This window comes from Petromyzon marinus, chromosome 60 (assembly GCF_048934315.1).
Source record: "Petromyzon marinus isolate PM22_M1 ecotype Great Lakes invasive population chromosome 60, UKy_Petmar_22M1.pri1.0, whole genome shotgun sequence".
Classification (NCBI taxonomy): Eukaryota; Metazoa; Chordata; class Hyperoartia; order Petromyzontiformes; family Petromyzontidae; genus Petromyzon; species Petromyzon marinus.
Window position 1 is genome coordinate 1,939,033 of NC_133726.1, and position 16,960 is coordinate 1,955,992.

The window sequence follows — 16,960 nt, forward strand, 5'->3', positions numbered from 1 at the left end:
GATGCCGGAACAGCGTGTTGGTAATTACAAGCCCATGGGCTACACAGAAATCTAGTGGCCTCCTGTCGTTTTTATTGAATTGATCTGGCCCATGCCTTCCAATCACTCCAGACCAGGTGCCAGCATCGTGACCAACTCGGGCATTGAAGTCACCCAACAGGATGACTCTATCCCGAGGGGCCACTTTAGCTAGCACCTGTGACAGGAGGTCATAGAAGGCATCTGACTCATCGGCCTTGCCTGCATCCCTCCACGGATGTTCGTCTTCGGTGGGGGCATAGGTAACCACAACCACCACTCCTCGCCTCTGGTTGATGAGAAGGCGAGCCCAAAGTAGCCTTGGGCTTACAGCATCCCACAACTCATCGCCACGCTCCCATGCCGCCTTCATTCTTTTGTTCAGAAGAAGAGACACTCCCTGTTGTTGGCAGTCTCCTTCCCCGAGTTTAAAACTGTCCACCCCTCATGGTGGCAGGAGCCAGAGCCAGTCCACTGGACCTCCTGAATACCACAGAGATCCAGACGGTACCAGTCCAGCTCCCGACAGAGGAGTGGCAGCCTCTCTTCCTCAGGGAGCGTTTAAACATTCCACGTGGCCACTCGTAGTGGTTTTTGTTGTTTCTGGAAGAACTCCAGGGTCAACAATTCAGTCTCCCAGCTCCACCAAATGGGGTTTGGCCAGGAGACGTCATAGACGCCTGTCCCCCCGGGGCCTCAGCACAAGCTTAATACATTTTTAAACTCGTAGTTTAGAGGTAGTTAATTGAAGATGGAGGGGCTATCAAACCCTCACATGCGTCCAGAGCCCCCATTTCGCTGTTGTGGTGGTTACAAACGCCATGAAGGGAAGGACCAATCTAAATTGGCCCTTCCCCCCATGGCACTGCCCACCATAGCGTGCCGTCCGGCACCACGATGAGGTAGGGGGTTGTGTTTGCCGGACCCACACACACACACCACAACACACCACAACACACCACAACACACCACACACACACAGACACATGCCAACACACCCCCCACACACCCGAATACTCCCCACACACTCCACACACACCCCACACACACCCCCAAAACAACCCACACACACCACAACACCCCCCCCCCCCACAAATACACCCCCCCACAAACACACCCCAATACCCCCCACACATAACCACACACACACATCCCCAACACAACCCACACACCCCCAACACAACCCACACACACCCCCAACACACCTGACACACACCCGGCCCGTAGCAGAACACACGCAATCAGTGACATAGTAACTACATTATCAGTGGCGTAGTAACTACATTATCAGTGGTGTAGTAACTACATTATCAGTGGTGTAGTAACTACATTATCAGTGGCGTAGTAACTACATTATCAGTGGTGTAGTAACTACATTATCAATGGTGTAGTAACTACATTATCAGTGGTGTAGTGACTACATTATCAGTGGCGTAGTAACTACATTATCAGTGGTGTAGTAACTACATTATCAGTGGCGTAGTAACTACATTATCAGTGGTGTAGTAACTACATTATCAGTGGCGTAGTAACTACATTATCAGTGGTGTAGTAACTACATTATCAGTGGCGTAGTGACTACATTATCAGTGGTGTAGTAACTACATTATCAGTGGTGTAGTAACTACATTATCAGTGGCGTAGTAACTACATTATCAGTGGCGTAGTAACTACATTATCAGTGGTGTAGTAACTACATTATCAGTGGTGTAGTAACTACATTGTCAGTGGCGTAGTAACTACATTATCAGTGGTGTAGTAACTACATTATCAGTGGTGTAGTAACTACATTATCAGTGGTGTAGTAACTACATTATCAGTGGCGTAGTAACTACATTATCAGTGGTGTAGTAACTACATTATCAGTGGCGTAGTAACTACATTATCAGTGGTGTAGTAACTACATTATCAGTGGTGTAGTAACTACATTATCAGTGGCGTAGTAACTACATTATCAGTGTTGTAGTAACTACATTATCAGTGGTGTAGTGACTACATTATCAGTCACGTAGTAATTACATTATCAGTGGCGTAGTAACTACATTATCAGTGGTGTAGTAACTACACTATCAGTGACATAGTAACTACATTATCAGTGGCGTAGTAACTACATTATCAGTGGCGTAGTAACTACATTATCAGTGGTGCAGTAACTACATTATCAGTGGTGTAGTAACTACATTGTCAGTGGCGTAGTAACTACATTATCAGTGGTGTAGTAACTACATTATTAGTGACGTAGTAACTACATTATCAGTGGTGTAGTAACTACATTATCAGTGGCGTAGTAACTACATTATGAGTGGTGTAGTAACTACATTATCAGTGGCGTAGTAACTACATTATCAGTGGTGTAGTAACTACATTATCAGTGGTGTAGTAACTACATTATCAGTGGCGTAGTAACTACATTATCAGTGTTGTAGTAACTACATTATCAGTGGTGTAGTGACTACATTATCAGTCACGTAGTAATTACATTATCAGTGGCGTAGTAACTACATTATCAGTGGTGTAGTAACTACACTATCAGTGACATAGTAACTACATTATCAGTGGCGTAGTAACTACATTATCAGTGGTGTAGTAACTACATCATGAGTGACATAGTAACTACATTATCAGTGGCGTAGTAACTACATTATCAGTGGTGTAGTAACTACATTATCAGTGGTGTAGTAACTACATTATTAGTGACGTAGTAACTACATTATCAGTTACGTAGTAACTACATTATTAGTGGCGTAGTAACTACATTATCAGTGGTGTAGTAACTACATTATTAGTGGTGTAGTAACTACATTATTAGTGACGTAGTAACTACATTATCAGTTACGTAGTAACTACATTATTAGTGGCGTAGTAACTACATTATCAGTGGCGTAGTAACTACATTATCAGTGATGTAGTAACTACATTATTAGTGGCATAGTAACTACATTATCAGTGGTGTAGTAACTACATTATTAGTGGTGTAGTAACTACATTATTAGTGGTGTAGTAACTACATTATTAGTGACGTAGTAACTACATTATCAGTTACGTAGTAACTACATTATTAGTGGCGTAGTAACTACATTATCAGTGGTGTAGTAACTACATTATTAGTGGTGTAGTAACTACATTATTAGTGACGTAGTAACTACATTATCAGTTACGTAGTAACTACATTATTAGTGGCGTAGTAACTACATTATCAGTGGTGTAGTAACTACATTATCAATGGCGTAGTAACTACATTATCAGTGGTGTAGTAACTACATTATCAGTTGCGCAGTAACTACGTTATCAGTGGTGTAGTAACTACATTATCAGTGGCATAGTAACTACATTATCAGTGGCGTAGTAACTACATTATCAGTGACGTAGTAACTACATTATCAGTTGCGCAGTAACTATATTATCAGTGGTGTAGTAACTACATTATCAGTGGCATAGTAACTACATTATCAGTGGCGTAGTAACTACATTATCAGTGGCGTAGTAACTACATTATCAGTGGCGTAGTAACTACATTATCAGTGGTGTAGTAACTACATTATCAGTGACGTAGTAACTACATTATCAATGGTGTAGTAACTACATTATCAGTGACGTAGTAACTACATTATCAGTGGCGTAGTAACTACATTATCAGTGGCGTAGTGACTACATTATTAGTGACGTAGTAACTACATTATCAGTGACGTAGTAACTACATTATCAGTGGCGTAGTAACTACATTATCAGTGACGTAGTAACTACATTATCAGTGACGTAGTAACTTCATTATCAGTGACGTAGTAACTACATTATCAGTGACGTAGTAACTACATTACCAGCTCAGGGGGTGCGACAATCGGTCAGGGTGGGGCCCCGCAATATTGTGATCTGTCTCTCACGCTCAAACACCTTGAGGCTATTACGTATTGTGGCTTCCTCTTGCCCCAATCCACATCGTCGCGACACTCATGGTCTCGACCATTTAACGCTGTAGGGGGCGCACGCCCTCCGTTGACCCCAGTTCTGTAGTAATGGTGGTAGTTGTTACCTCTTCCCAAAACAATTGATGTGAATCTAATTCACTAAATTTGAAAACCGACACTTTTTTTCAAAATTTTCTTGCTGTGGTTTTCACACCTGATGATGATTGCTTGTGTTGCAGTCGAAACGTCGTGAGAATTTTATTGTTTCATATTTTTTTCTTATTTTATTGTTTCCCTTCTACGTGACTTTACCGAAAGAACCAAGAATATGAATCCCTGCAGTCACGAAAGCTTTACATCAAAATTTATATGGACAATGTAAGTATATTAGCAATGCAAGTATATTGGCAATAAAAGTCTATGGGCAATGTGAGTCTATGGGGAATCTAAATCTATGGGGAATGTAAGTCTATGGGCAATATAAGTCAATAGGCATTGCAAGTCTATGGGTAATGTAAGTCTATGGGTAATGTAAGTTTGTGCACAATGTACATCTATGGGCAAAGTAGGTCTATGGAAAATGTAAGTTTATGGGCATTGTAAGTCTAGGGCAATGTAAGTCTTGGGGCAATGGAAATCTATGGACAATGTTAGTCTATGGGTAATGTGAGTCTATGGGTAATGTAAGTCTATGGGTAATGTTAGTCTATGGGTAATGTAAGTCTATGGGCAATGTTAGTCGACGGGCAATGTGAGTCTATGGGCAATGTAGGTCTATGGGTAATGTAAGTCTATGGGCAATGTTAGTCTATGGGTAATGTAAGTCTATGGGCAATGTAGGTCTATGGGCAATGTAGGTCTATGGGTAATGTAAGTCTATGGGCAATGTTAGTCTATGGGTAATGTAAGTCTATGGGCAATGTAAGTCTATGGGCAATGTAGGTCTATGGGTAATGTAAGTCTATGGGCAATGTAAGTCTATGAAAATTGTACATCAATCGGCAATGTTAATCTGTGGGCAATGGACGTCTATGGGCACTTTAAGTATATTGACAATGTCTGTCTATGGACAATGTATGTCTATGGACAATGTAAGTATATGGGCAATGCAAGTCTATTGGCAATGTAAGTCTATGGATAATGTAAGTCTATTGGTAATGTAAGTCTATTGGTAATGTAAGTCTATGGGCAATATAAGTCAATGGGCATTGCAAGTCTATGGGTAATGTAAGTCTGTGCACAATCTAAATCTATGAGCAAAGTAGGTCTATGGGCACTGTAAGTCTATTGACAATGCAAGTCTATGAGCAATGTAAGTCGATGGGCAATGAAAATCTATGGACAATGCAAGTCTATGGGCAATGTAAGCCTTCGGACGGTGTTGTAAACCCACTGTGATCTGGGCTCCTTCAACGGAGGAGGAACAGGACCTCCCCCCTATCTCTCTCTCTCTCTCTCCAAAATTGGCCCGTGAACAATGGAGTTTACTTTATAATTCGGGTACCGTGGGAGTTTTATAGATGCATTTAGTATTATTGCTACTACTAAAAAAATGTTGTTTTTACATGATGCGGCAGTGAAACCAGGAGCGTAGTGTCAACATCCTGAACCGGTTTATCTGCAATTTAGAGATTCCGAGAAGCAGAGCAACCCCCACCTCACTGCCTCGCTCACTCGCTCCGGTTTCTCCATTCATTCGCTGCTTCATTCCCCCCCCCCCTCCGCTTCGCTCGCCTGTGCAATCAGCCGGTCGATTGCATGCGCACCAATTCAGTCGTGTCGTTCCCGTAACCGGCTCCTTCGCGCCCTGATCATTCAATAACTCGCTCGATCACGATAGCTCGCTCGCTCGTTCATTCATTCATTCATTCTCGCGCTCACTCATCCATTGACCCACTCATTCGTCACGCTCACTATAGCGCGCTCGTTTACTCATTCATTCACGCGCTCACTCATCCGTTGACTCACTCACCACGTTACTCATTCCCAAATTAATTCACTCATTGCACCATAGAGACCCACAGATTCATAGAGACCCACAGATTCATAGAGACCCACAGACTCGCGCAAATGCCCCGTCGACTCGCACGGACAACTCTTAGACTGACACAGACTCAGATGGAGACAACACACACACACACGCAGATTCACACAGACGGTACGTAGCCTCGCAGACAGCTCTATTTATAGACTCGCGGGGAAACACAGAATCCCTTAGAGGCTAATAATATTCTAATCAACACCGATAGACTCACACATTCAATAAATGCAAACCCATATACGGCTAAACCCCGGTACTCATTATGCACAAAGGGCTCGCCGCAAATGAACCACGAAACCCCGCTGCTGCTGCTGATTTAATCAAGGATCGTCCCAAACCGTCGAACTCCTGTCGGCATTCTCACAGCAGCAGCGGCGGCGGCGGTGGCGTCTCTGGCTCAGCCATCGAACGAAGGGTGGCGATCGCCGCGTTTCTGCGGCCGTCTGGAACGCTCTGCCTGACCGATTATTCATCAATAGGAAGCCACTCACTTGGGAGCTAAGCCGCACTTTGAAATCATCATCTCGGTTGACGGACTCACTTCTTTAGAACTGCTTGTCGTCGTTGTGTTTGTGTTTGTTGACCTCCACCCCCCACCCCGCGCGCACGGTTGACTACGTACGGTGCGAAAGAAGTAAAAACAAAGACAAAGATTCCCCGTATAGCCTTAACAGACTGTAGGGGCAAGTGCTGTTAGCGAGCACCTATGAAGGCCGGCACGGCACACGAGGGGGGGGGGGGGGTGGCCAGCACCACGCCCGGCCGCCTTTGTCTCTCCAATAGCGATGTTTTTACACACCGCACCAGGTGCTCGTTTGCGGCTGAGTCGACCTAGGGGAGGCCCAGGACCGGTTCAGATAATCGTCACTGGTGTTGGCCGTGAGTGGGAATCGAACCCGGGTCGCCAGGTTCATAGCGCAGCGCGCTAAACGCTACACCACCGCTCCCCATCCACACACACACTTAGACACACACGCACACTTAGACACACACGCACACTTAGACACACACGCACACTTAGACACACACATACACACGCGCACACAGTCATGCCGAGTGTCTGCTGTGACTGATGCTGTGTCCTCTACGGCCTTTTGTAGATCCTTGATGAAAAGCGATATGTACATGTGATGATTGTTGTTGCTGTTCTTGCTGGTACTGTAGTCGCATATGGGACCACGTGACTCGGCACAGGTTCCTTATCATCGCCATCGCTGCTTTGGCGACACTCTCTCGAGATTTGCGCCCTGCCGTGTTGTAACGACGTTGGTATGGAGGAAGGGGCGGAGGAGGGCGAGGAGGGGGACGGAGGAGGAGGGAGGAGGATGGAGGGGGGGTCTACGCGCTCTTTAAATCGCACCCATCCGGGTTGACCATACTTCACCAAACGGAGTCAGTGCGGGGGCTGGTGACCGAGGGAGGGTCTGGTGCTGGGAGGTGTAGGATGGGGGGAGGGGGAGCAGGAGCGGTTCAGTGATCACCGGCCACTGATGGCAGCCGTGGCACGGCAATGAGTTAGAATCGACTCTAGCGAGTGGAGTGTGGAGGTGCTGCTGCTGCTGCTGTCACGAGGACGAGAGAGCTGCAGCAGAGAGAGACGTCCTCCACCTCCTCCGTTGGAGGAGCGCAGACTCCCACGGTGGGTTTACTCTACCACCCATGAACAAAACAGGTGCTCTACCACCCATGAACTTACATTGCCCATAGACTTACATTGCCCATAGGCTAACGTTGCCCATAAACTAACATTGCCCATAGACTAACATTGCCCATAGACTAACATTACCCATAGGCTAACATTGCCCATAGGCTGACGTTGCCCATAGACTAACATTGCCCATAGACTACAATTGCCCATAGGCTAACGTTGCCTATAGACCAACATTGCCATAGGCTAACATTGCCACATCATGGGACCTCCTTTGCCAATACCAAAATATGAGAATAGGTTTTCCCCTTTTTTCTGCTAACAAAACAGGTGTTAAGATTTTGATTTAAAGCTTTCGTGACTGCAGGGAATCATATTCTTGGTTCTTTCGGTAAAGTCACATAGAAGGGAAACAATAAAATAAGAAAAATATAAAACAATAAAATTCTCACGACGTTTCGACTGCAACACAAGCAATCATCATCATCATCAGGTGTGAAAACCACAGCAAGAAAATTTGAAAAGAGTAGCGTTTTTTTTTACGTTAGCACCACGGAGAGCGATTTGGCAGTTATTCAGTTTGTAGAAAGTTCCATTCCAAGTGAAGTATGTATTGGTTAAGCACGGTAGGACCAACACCTCGGCCGTGGCAGATCACTGTTATAATTCAGTAGGCTCACATGACATTGACTTATCCAAGACAGAGGTTCTCTGCAAGCCACCTGGATACCATGAGAGATTCGTTCATGAGGCTATCCACATATACAAACACAGAGACAATTTCAACCGAGAAGATGGATTCTGGCTTAGCAATCATTGGAAGGATTTGATAAACCATTTCGAGTCTTAATTGATTGTTCACGCTTACGGTGGCTTTCAGACCGCATCCATTATCTTCGTCTCCCCCCTCCTCTTTTCGAACATAGATGGACTCGTCCATCTGAATAACTGCCAAATCGCTCTCCGTGGTGCGAACGTAAAAAACGCCACTTTTTTTCAAATGTTCTTGCTGTGGTTTTCACACCTGATGATTATTGCTTGTGTTACAGTCGAAACGTCGTGAGAATTTTATTGTTTCATATTTTTATTATTTTATTGTTTCCCTTCTACGTGACTTTACCGAAAGAACCAAGATGTTAAAACACCAAACTGAAACCTTTTACAAGGAATCGTGTCTGCATTAACCACGATGCTTGTGGTCAGAATGCAAACAAAAAACACTCTGGTCTAACACCGTTTTGAGACAAGGCTCAAAATAAAGCTGCCTCTGGTGTGGACCAATCAGTTTCAAAGACAATGTATCATATTATTCATAATAAAGGTTTTTTGGGTTAGATCGCGTTATTTATAAATGTGTCGTAACCCTCCACCACCCGACACGGTCAATCAGCAAAAAAAAGTGTCACGTTGACAATAGACAACTAGTTCACTACTTTAGCCCACCGGTGTGTTGAAGCCTACGTGTTAAAATGCATATATTATCAGAGTATGTTTTTCGTTTGCAATCTCACCACAAGTATTGTGGTTAATGTAGACATGATTCCTTGTAAAAGGTTTCAGTTTGGTGTTTTAACATTTCAACACAGCTGTTTTGTTGCCAGAAAAAAAGGGGAAAACCTATTCGCATAACATTGCCATAGGCGAACATTGCTCATAGACTAACTAACATTGCCATAGACTAACATTTCACATAGACCAACATTGCTATAGGCTAACATTGCTCATAGACTAACTAACATTGCCATAGACTAACATTTCACATAGACCAACATTTCCATAGGCGAACATTGCTCATAGACTAACTAACATTGCCATAGACTAACATTTCACATAGACCAACATTGCTATAGGCTAACATTGCTCAGACTAACATTGTCCATAGGCTAACATTACCTTCGGGGGCTGTCCATAAATGACGTCACGCGATTTTGGACGATTTTTGACCCCCCCCCCCCCTCGTCACACGACGTCACAAAAAGTCAGACCCCCCTCAAATATGACGTCACAAAGCTCTACCCCCCCCCCCAAAACCATATTTCCATTTAAAAAATAAAACATGCTTCAACTCGCTTTAAGCTATTGTCATTGTAGTGCGTATTTAATGTGGCGCTGCACTCTGATATTGTAGGAGAAAACATTAAAGAGGAGGCGTTGGAAAGCTGAAAGTTAGCATAAAATTCACTTGAAAATATTCAACGTTTAACTAAAACTGCAGATGTTCAGAATATTATATTGAAATTATCTGATAATTATAAAATATTAAAAGTAATTATAAATCTAAAAAATACTTGAAACTTTGTAGTAGAACTAAGCAAAATGGAGTGTACAATTATAACAATCACATATTCATTTCACAGAATGAAAAGCCCTGGTAGAATCATTAGAATCAAAATGTTTAATAACAATCATTAAACATTTTTACAAAATGTGTGCTTCTCCATTCCCCCATGGAGAATAAAAATGCTCCTTCATGGAATGAATAAAAGGTGACCTTAGTACATTTAAAGAATCAAATAGTTAATAATTAAAATTAATCAAAATTAGTGTTGTTATAACAATTATATTTAATTAACATTTCTTTAAAGTTGCGCAATTGGATGTGACGTCACATTTCTCAAACGCCCCCTCCCCCCCTCGTCACACATCGTCACAAATGTTTGACCCCCCTCCCCCCCCAGGTGCGTGACGTCATTTATGGGCGGCCCCTAGGCTAACATTGCTCATAGACTAACATTGCCATAGACTAATATTTCACATAGATCAACATTGCAAAATGCTAACATTGCTCAGACTAACATTGTCCATAGGCTAACATTGCCATAGTCGAACATTGCCCATAGTCGAACATTGCCCATAGTCGAACATTGCCCATAGACTAGCATTGCCTATATCCTAACATTGTCCATAGACTAGCATTGCCTATAGCCTAACATTGCCTATAGCCTAACATTGCCCGTAGACAAACATTGCCCATAGACTAACATTGCCCATCGACTAACATTGCCTATAGCCTAACATTGCCCATAGACTAACATTGCCCATAGACTAACATTGCCCATAGGCTAACAGAATGTCGAGGTGCTGCTGCTGCTACCACGACGAGAGATCTTCAGCAGAGAGAAAGTTCGTGTGGTGCTGCTGCGGGCCACAAAGTCGGTTCCACCGTGTACGTAGCGTGTACGGAGCATGTACGTAGCATGTACGTAGCATGTGCGTAGAATGTACGTAGCATATACGTAGCATGCGCATTGGACTTATTTTGCAGGGTGCGTTGTGAACACCTGAGCTAAATCGGAGGCGCCTATCGGTGGCGTTTCACCCTTGGTCCGTTTGTTTACGACCGAGGGGTGGGTGACCCTAGAGCGACTGGCTGGAGGAGTCCACTCCGATCGTAAAAGTGGGCAGCCTCGCAGCTCCTCTGGGACAGCAGTTGACCTCGCGCGAGATAACCTATCAGGGCGCGCCGTCTCCAAACGCGACAGGCCACGGAGCCGATGTCAAGTTAACCGAAGCACGGCGACTCTCCACGCCTCTGTGTATATACAGGGACTACTCCTCTACCTACGAACATTCGACTTACGAACTTTCAGAGACACGAACAAACCTGCCTCCGTATGTCCAGTTTGCCTGTTCGGACCGAGAGTCGTAATTTTGACCGCCCCGCGCAATATAGATGGCGGTGGTGGCATCTACATCTACAGAACGTGAAGAACCAGTGGCATCTACATCTGCGAAATGTGAAGAACCAGTGGGATCTACATCTGTGGAACGTGAAGCATCAGTGGAATTTCCATCTGCGGAACGTGAAGAACCAGTGACATCTACACCAGCGGAACGGGAAGAACCAGTGGGATTTTTTAAAAACACATTCCATCTGCTGCCGCGGCCTCAATGGCGAGTGCAGGATTTCCGGCAGCGTGAACGAAAAGCCCTGGACCCCGGTTTGTTGACATTGAATTGTCGTTCATCATCAGAGTTGGGCTTCCTAGAAAACGTTGCTTCAATGCGAGCAAAAACACTCTGGGACCGGTTTCGACATTCAGTGTCTGATCAGCAGCAGCAGCAGAGTCAGGTTTCCTTGAAAAATTGTTTCAATACGTGCTAAAATTTCGGACCGGTTTCTACGTTCAGTGTTGCATCAGCAGCAACAGCGGCAGAAGGAGAGTCAGGGGCACATTGCTTGAACCGACGCTGGTGAACTGCCCAAATGTTTTCGGCAAGGGCCGGTTTCGACATTCCGCGTCTCATCATCAGCAACAGCAGAGTCAGCAGAGTCAGCACACATTAACCACTAGCTCCACCGCGCTCCTGAACACAACTTGCGCATTGTGCAATTGATTGCGCAACGAATATTACAGGAAACGGTGCTAATGATTAAAGGAGACGATGATGCATTGGCTGGTGCGATGATGATCATTAGCCCCGGGAATTTTCATCATCACCCGCGGGAGACAAAGACTCCGCTGACTCCCCAGGTCACCTTTGCCGAGTCACGACGGAAACTGTTGGACGATTTCGATGAAATTCCACGAAGATTGAAGAAACACAAAATGATGAAAATGACGATGATTTACATTTGTAAAGTGGGGGATATCATCCGTAGACCCCCCCCCAACCCTCGTAACCCCCCTGAACAATGCGATAGAGGACAAGACACAGCCAATGTGGGACGCCGTGGTGTCCCACATAGGCTGTGTGTTGGCGAGGCGATGTTAACTCCCTCGCCTGGTATACAGGAGGGCATGGGTTCGATCCCTACCCCTCACACCTGCTGTACATTTGGAGTTTGCGTGTCACTGTCTAATTACACTATGTAACACAAGTTTGGTTCCTGGGTAGTAAGTGTCATTTCGTAATTGCTTATGCCTAAAAAGTATAGAAAATGGCAATTATTCCCCACATACTTTGCTTTCGTGTCCAGGACAATGCTATTTTGAAATGTACCTATTTTCTATGAGAAAACGGGCGAATGTGTTCGTTTACATACAAATCAGAAAAAACAACATACGAATCAAAATTAACATGTTTTTTATACTAAATTAACACAAAATTACTACAAAAGATTTATAAGTGAGTACTGTAAATCACTTCCACGAATCAGCCCCCAAATGTAGTTTCCCATCACGTTCTCGTTATATTGTCCTTGGTAGCGGCGTTCAAAGTCCAGTATGTCCTGGTGGAAGCTCTTGCCTTGCTCCTCCGAGTACGCTCCCATGTTCTCCTTGAATTTATCAAGATGAGCATCAAGGATATGGACTTTGAGGGACATCCTACAGCCCTTTGTGACATAGTTCTTCACCAGTCTCAACCAGCTACACATAGTTTTCGACCTTGTGCTTGTCCAGGAAGCCACAAACCACTGCGACAAAGCTATTCTAAGCCACTTTCTCCTTACTAGTGAGCTTCTTGGGGAATTAACTGCACTCCAGGATCTTCTTTATCTGTGGTCGGACGAAGACACCGGCATTGACATTTGCCTCAGACAGCTTCGGGAAGAAGTCTTGAAGGTACTTGAAGGCTGCCGACTCCTTATCTACAGCTCTGACAAATTGTTTCACAAGGCCCAATTTGATGTGCAGTGGTGGCATCAGCACCTTCCGGGGGTCCACCAGTGGCTCCCCACTTGACGTTGTTCCTCCCCACAGAGAACTCGGTCCGCTGTGGCCAGTCCTGCCTGTGGTAGTGCGCCTTGGTGTCTAAATCTTTCTTCGTCTTTTTTGTATTACTTTAGTATGAATACATGTTCATTTTGATTCATATGTTGTTTTTTTTTTACTGGTAGGAACGAAGTTGTAAACTGAGTGTACCAGCCTGCAATAGATTAATGTGTCCGTCCGTCCGTCCCCTTTCAATACTTTAACGAAGTGAAATCTCGTGCTGTTGGGGTGTAAAATCAGCAATAGACAGCGCAGAGACTTGTCCTACCAGCCCACCCTGCAGGGACCTGTTACTGGTAGGAACGACGTTGTAAACTGAGTGTACCAGCTTGCAATAGATTAATGTGTCCGTCCGTCCGTCCATCCGTCCCCTTTCAATACTTTAACGAAGTGAAATCTCGTGCTGTTGGGGTGTAAAATCAGCAATAGACAGCGCAGAGACTTGTCCTACCAGCCCACCCTGCAGGGACCTGTTTACAACTTTATGTGAGCGAAAAGACACAAATTCGCCCGTTTTCTCATTGAAAATAGGTACATTTCAAAATATCACTGCCCTGGTCATAAAAACAAAGCTTGTGGGGAATAATAATAGCCATCTTCTGTACTTTTGAGGCGTAAGCAATGAGGAAATAACATTTACTACCCAGGAACAAAACACAAATTGTTACACAGTGTTATCATCACGGTGGCTAGGAGCTGTTAACTCCCTAGCCTGGTATACAGCAGGTTCTTGGTTCGATCCCTGACACCTGCTGTATATTTGGAGTTTGTGTGTCTCTCTCTCTCTCTTACTCTCCCCGTGGCCGCGTCGATTTGTCTCCGGGTCCTCCGGTTTATCCCTCAACATTTAGAATCAACGTGCCTTTGTATGTATGTGTGATGCACTTCTTTCGCGGCGTACGTAGCAAACCGTGCCAACCGGACGACAACCTCAACACAAAAAGCAGTTTTAAAGAAATTAGTTTTCAATCAGTATTTGGCTCCTATAAATGTCCACGTGATTGGTGTGCCGAAGTCGCTTCTGAATAAGATATACGTAGCTCAGTGGGCCTTACCTGGCGAAATCAAGAGTGCAGTTTAGTTCAGGATGTTGCTCATTTTATCCACCCCCAGACGGATGGATGGGATGATGGGTCCGAGTCAATTAGCTGGTGATGATGCTGCTGCTGCTACTGCATTGGCAATGATGTGCACAGGTACAATCGCCACTCAAGAAGCACTGTCAACCACAACAACTACCACCTTTGTCTCCCTATTGCTAACATTTGCACACCACATGAGGTACTCCATTAAGGCTGAGTCGACCTAGGGGAGGCCCAGGGACCGGTTCGGATAGCCATCACTGGTGTTGGTGGTCGTGAGCGGGAATCGAACTCGGGTCGCCCGGTTGGTAGAGCAGCGTTGCGCTAACCGCTGCACCACCGCTCCCCACTCACCACCACCAACAGACAGATCACCCTACATAGCGTTAACAGACTGTTGGGGCAAGCGCTGTTAGCGAGTAGTACGGGTGAAGGCCGGCACCGTGGCACACGAGGGGGAGGGTGTCCAGCACCACGCCCGGGCAGCCTTTGTCTCCCTACTAGTGGCGATGTTTACACATCGCACCAGGTGCTCGTTTTAGGCCGAGTCGACCTAGGGGAGACCCTGGACGGGCTCAGATAATCGTGACTTAACGTTACTTGCTCTTTAAAAAAATTCGTACCCGAGGCTCTACGGGTGACCTTTATCTTTGTGTGTGTGTGTGCGCGTCTGTAGAATGCATTCCTCTTACGTGCAGTGAACTTGCGTGAGTTGGCTGTAATAGTTGAACATGAAGACGCTGATGCAGATGACGGCCAGCAGGAAGGGCACGGTGATTTGTCTCGTCAGGTGCCCCACGACCCTGGCCATCGTTTTCGATGAAAGCAAACTCCAGTTGGTCCACCAAGCGATCGACCAAGCGACCGACCAAGCGATCGACCAATCAATCGACCAATCAATCAACCAATAGATCAACCAAGCGATCGACCAATCAATTGACCAATCAATCAACCAATAAATCAACCAAGCGATCGACCAATCAATCGACCAATAAATCAACCAATCAATCAATCGATCAACCAAGCGATCGACCAACAACGGCTACAGCAGCGCTCGACTCTGGTCTGCGAACTTGGAAGTATTTCGCACGCGCGCCCACAAAGATAGAGACAAAGGTCCAACACCCAACAAACCCCAACCTACCCGTCCCCACCCTCACGGCAGAATGTCGGGGCAAGTGCTGATAGCGACCGGCTACGATGGAGAGAGAGAGAGGCTGGCACACGCTGCAAGGTGGAGAGGAGGCGGGTCGAGAAGACACCACACAAAAGATACAGGGTCCCTCTCCCCTCCACCCACCACCCAGATAGCTTGCAACATAAATCGGTGCAGGTCCTCGCTCATAATAGAGGGGTTTTTTTTTTAGGTGAGATGGCGTAAATATGATTTTTCATATAACAAATATATTAATATATAATAAATATAACAAATATATTCGAGGTTTGAGTTAGATCGCTTAATTAGAATATACAAAAAATATTTTTTAAAAACAACAAATATATTTATGCGATCTCACCCAAAAACCTCTATCATGGATAATAATGGTCGCGAAAGACCACTACGTGTCGAGCCAAGCGCTTGCTGTTAGCGAGAACAGCAGCACCTGTGAAGGCTGCCGGCACTGTGGCACACGATGGAGGGGGGCAGAAACCACGCCCGACCGCCTTTGTCTCCCTAAGCGGCGATGTTTTTTTTTCTCACCGCACCGGGCACTCGTTTGAGGCCGAGTCGACCTAGACGGGTGGGGTGGCCCAGGACGGGGTTCGAATATTGGCTGCCACGTTGTCAGTGGCTGTTCGAGTGCACCTCGAACTCGGGTCGGCGTGGGTCGCCGTGCGGCGCTAACCACTGCGCCACCGGCTCCCCACTTTACGGCACAAAGACAAAGATCCCCCGTGTAGCCTTTAAGAGACTATCGGGGCAAGCTCTGTTAGCGAGTAGCAGGCTCTCTGTCAGGGCCGACACGGTCACACGAGTTGGGTGGGTGGGTGGCCAGCCATCCCGCCCGGCCGCCTTTGTCTCTCGAGTGACGATGTTCACACAAAGGACATGGATAAACACACACACACACCTCAATTTGAACATTCTTCAGGCTCGGCAGTTCGTCGTGTACTGAAGTTTACGCAATCTTCCATCCCCTCCCCTTCTATTCCCTTCTCTCTCTCTCCTCTCGTCACCACCATCACCGACACAGGTGTACCCCACAATTCACCACCATTGTTTCAGAAGCAACGCGTTCCTCTGGGGTTTTTTTTTTTTCTCCTTTAAGCGGTGGCGGGGGGTGGGGGAATCCGGTTTTTGTGACTGGTTTCGTCGCAATGGAATTTGTCCGCACGCTCGAGACGGGAGCGAGAGAGTAGGGGGTGGGGTGGGGTAGAGAGAGGGGTTCGACTACACAAAGTATCTTCTTGTTTCCTCTGATCGTTAAAAATAGAGAGAGGGTGTAGAGAGAGAGGGAAGGTGTAAGACAGGGGGGGGGGGGGGCACAAAAAGCAAAGCATTGAAAAAACGAAATGATGAACGAAGCAAAGTGACGACTACACCGAGCATCTTCTTGTTTCCTCTGATCGTATAAAAAAAATAGAAAAGAGAGGAATGGGGTGGGCTC

The 16,960-nt window shown here is 45.6% G+C and overlaps 1 protein-coding gene across 3 annotated transcripts in view; it reads right to left on the reverse strand.

Annotated features, from left to right (window-relative positions):
- LOC116955589 (alpha-2,8-sialyltransferase 8E-like) overlaps nt 1–16,613 on the reverse strand; it is a 43,054-nt gene extending 26,441 nt beyond the window's left edge. The window contains exons 1-2 of one of the 3 annotated variants that reach the window (XM_076053253.1): nt 16,424–16,613; nt 15,044–15,154 (exon numbers count right to left, since the gene is read on the reverse strand). In XM_076053253.1, the coding sequence (XP_075909368.1) occupies nt 15,044–15,154; nt 16,424–16,437 (125 nt within the window). In that variant the 5' untranslated portion in view covers nt 16,438–16,613. Of the gene's footprint in view, nt 1–15,043; nt 15,640–16,423 lie in introns of those variants that run through there. The other 2 variants (XM_032976737.2, XM_032976734.2) reach the window with 2 other exon arrangements.
- Between the last annotated feature and the right edge of the window lie 347 nt (nt 16,614–16,960).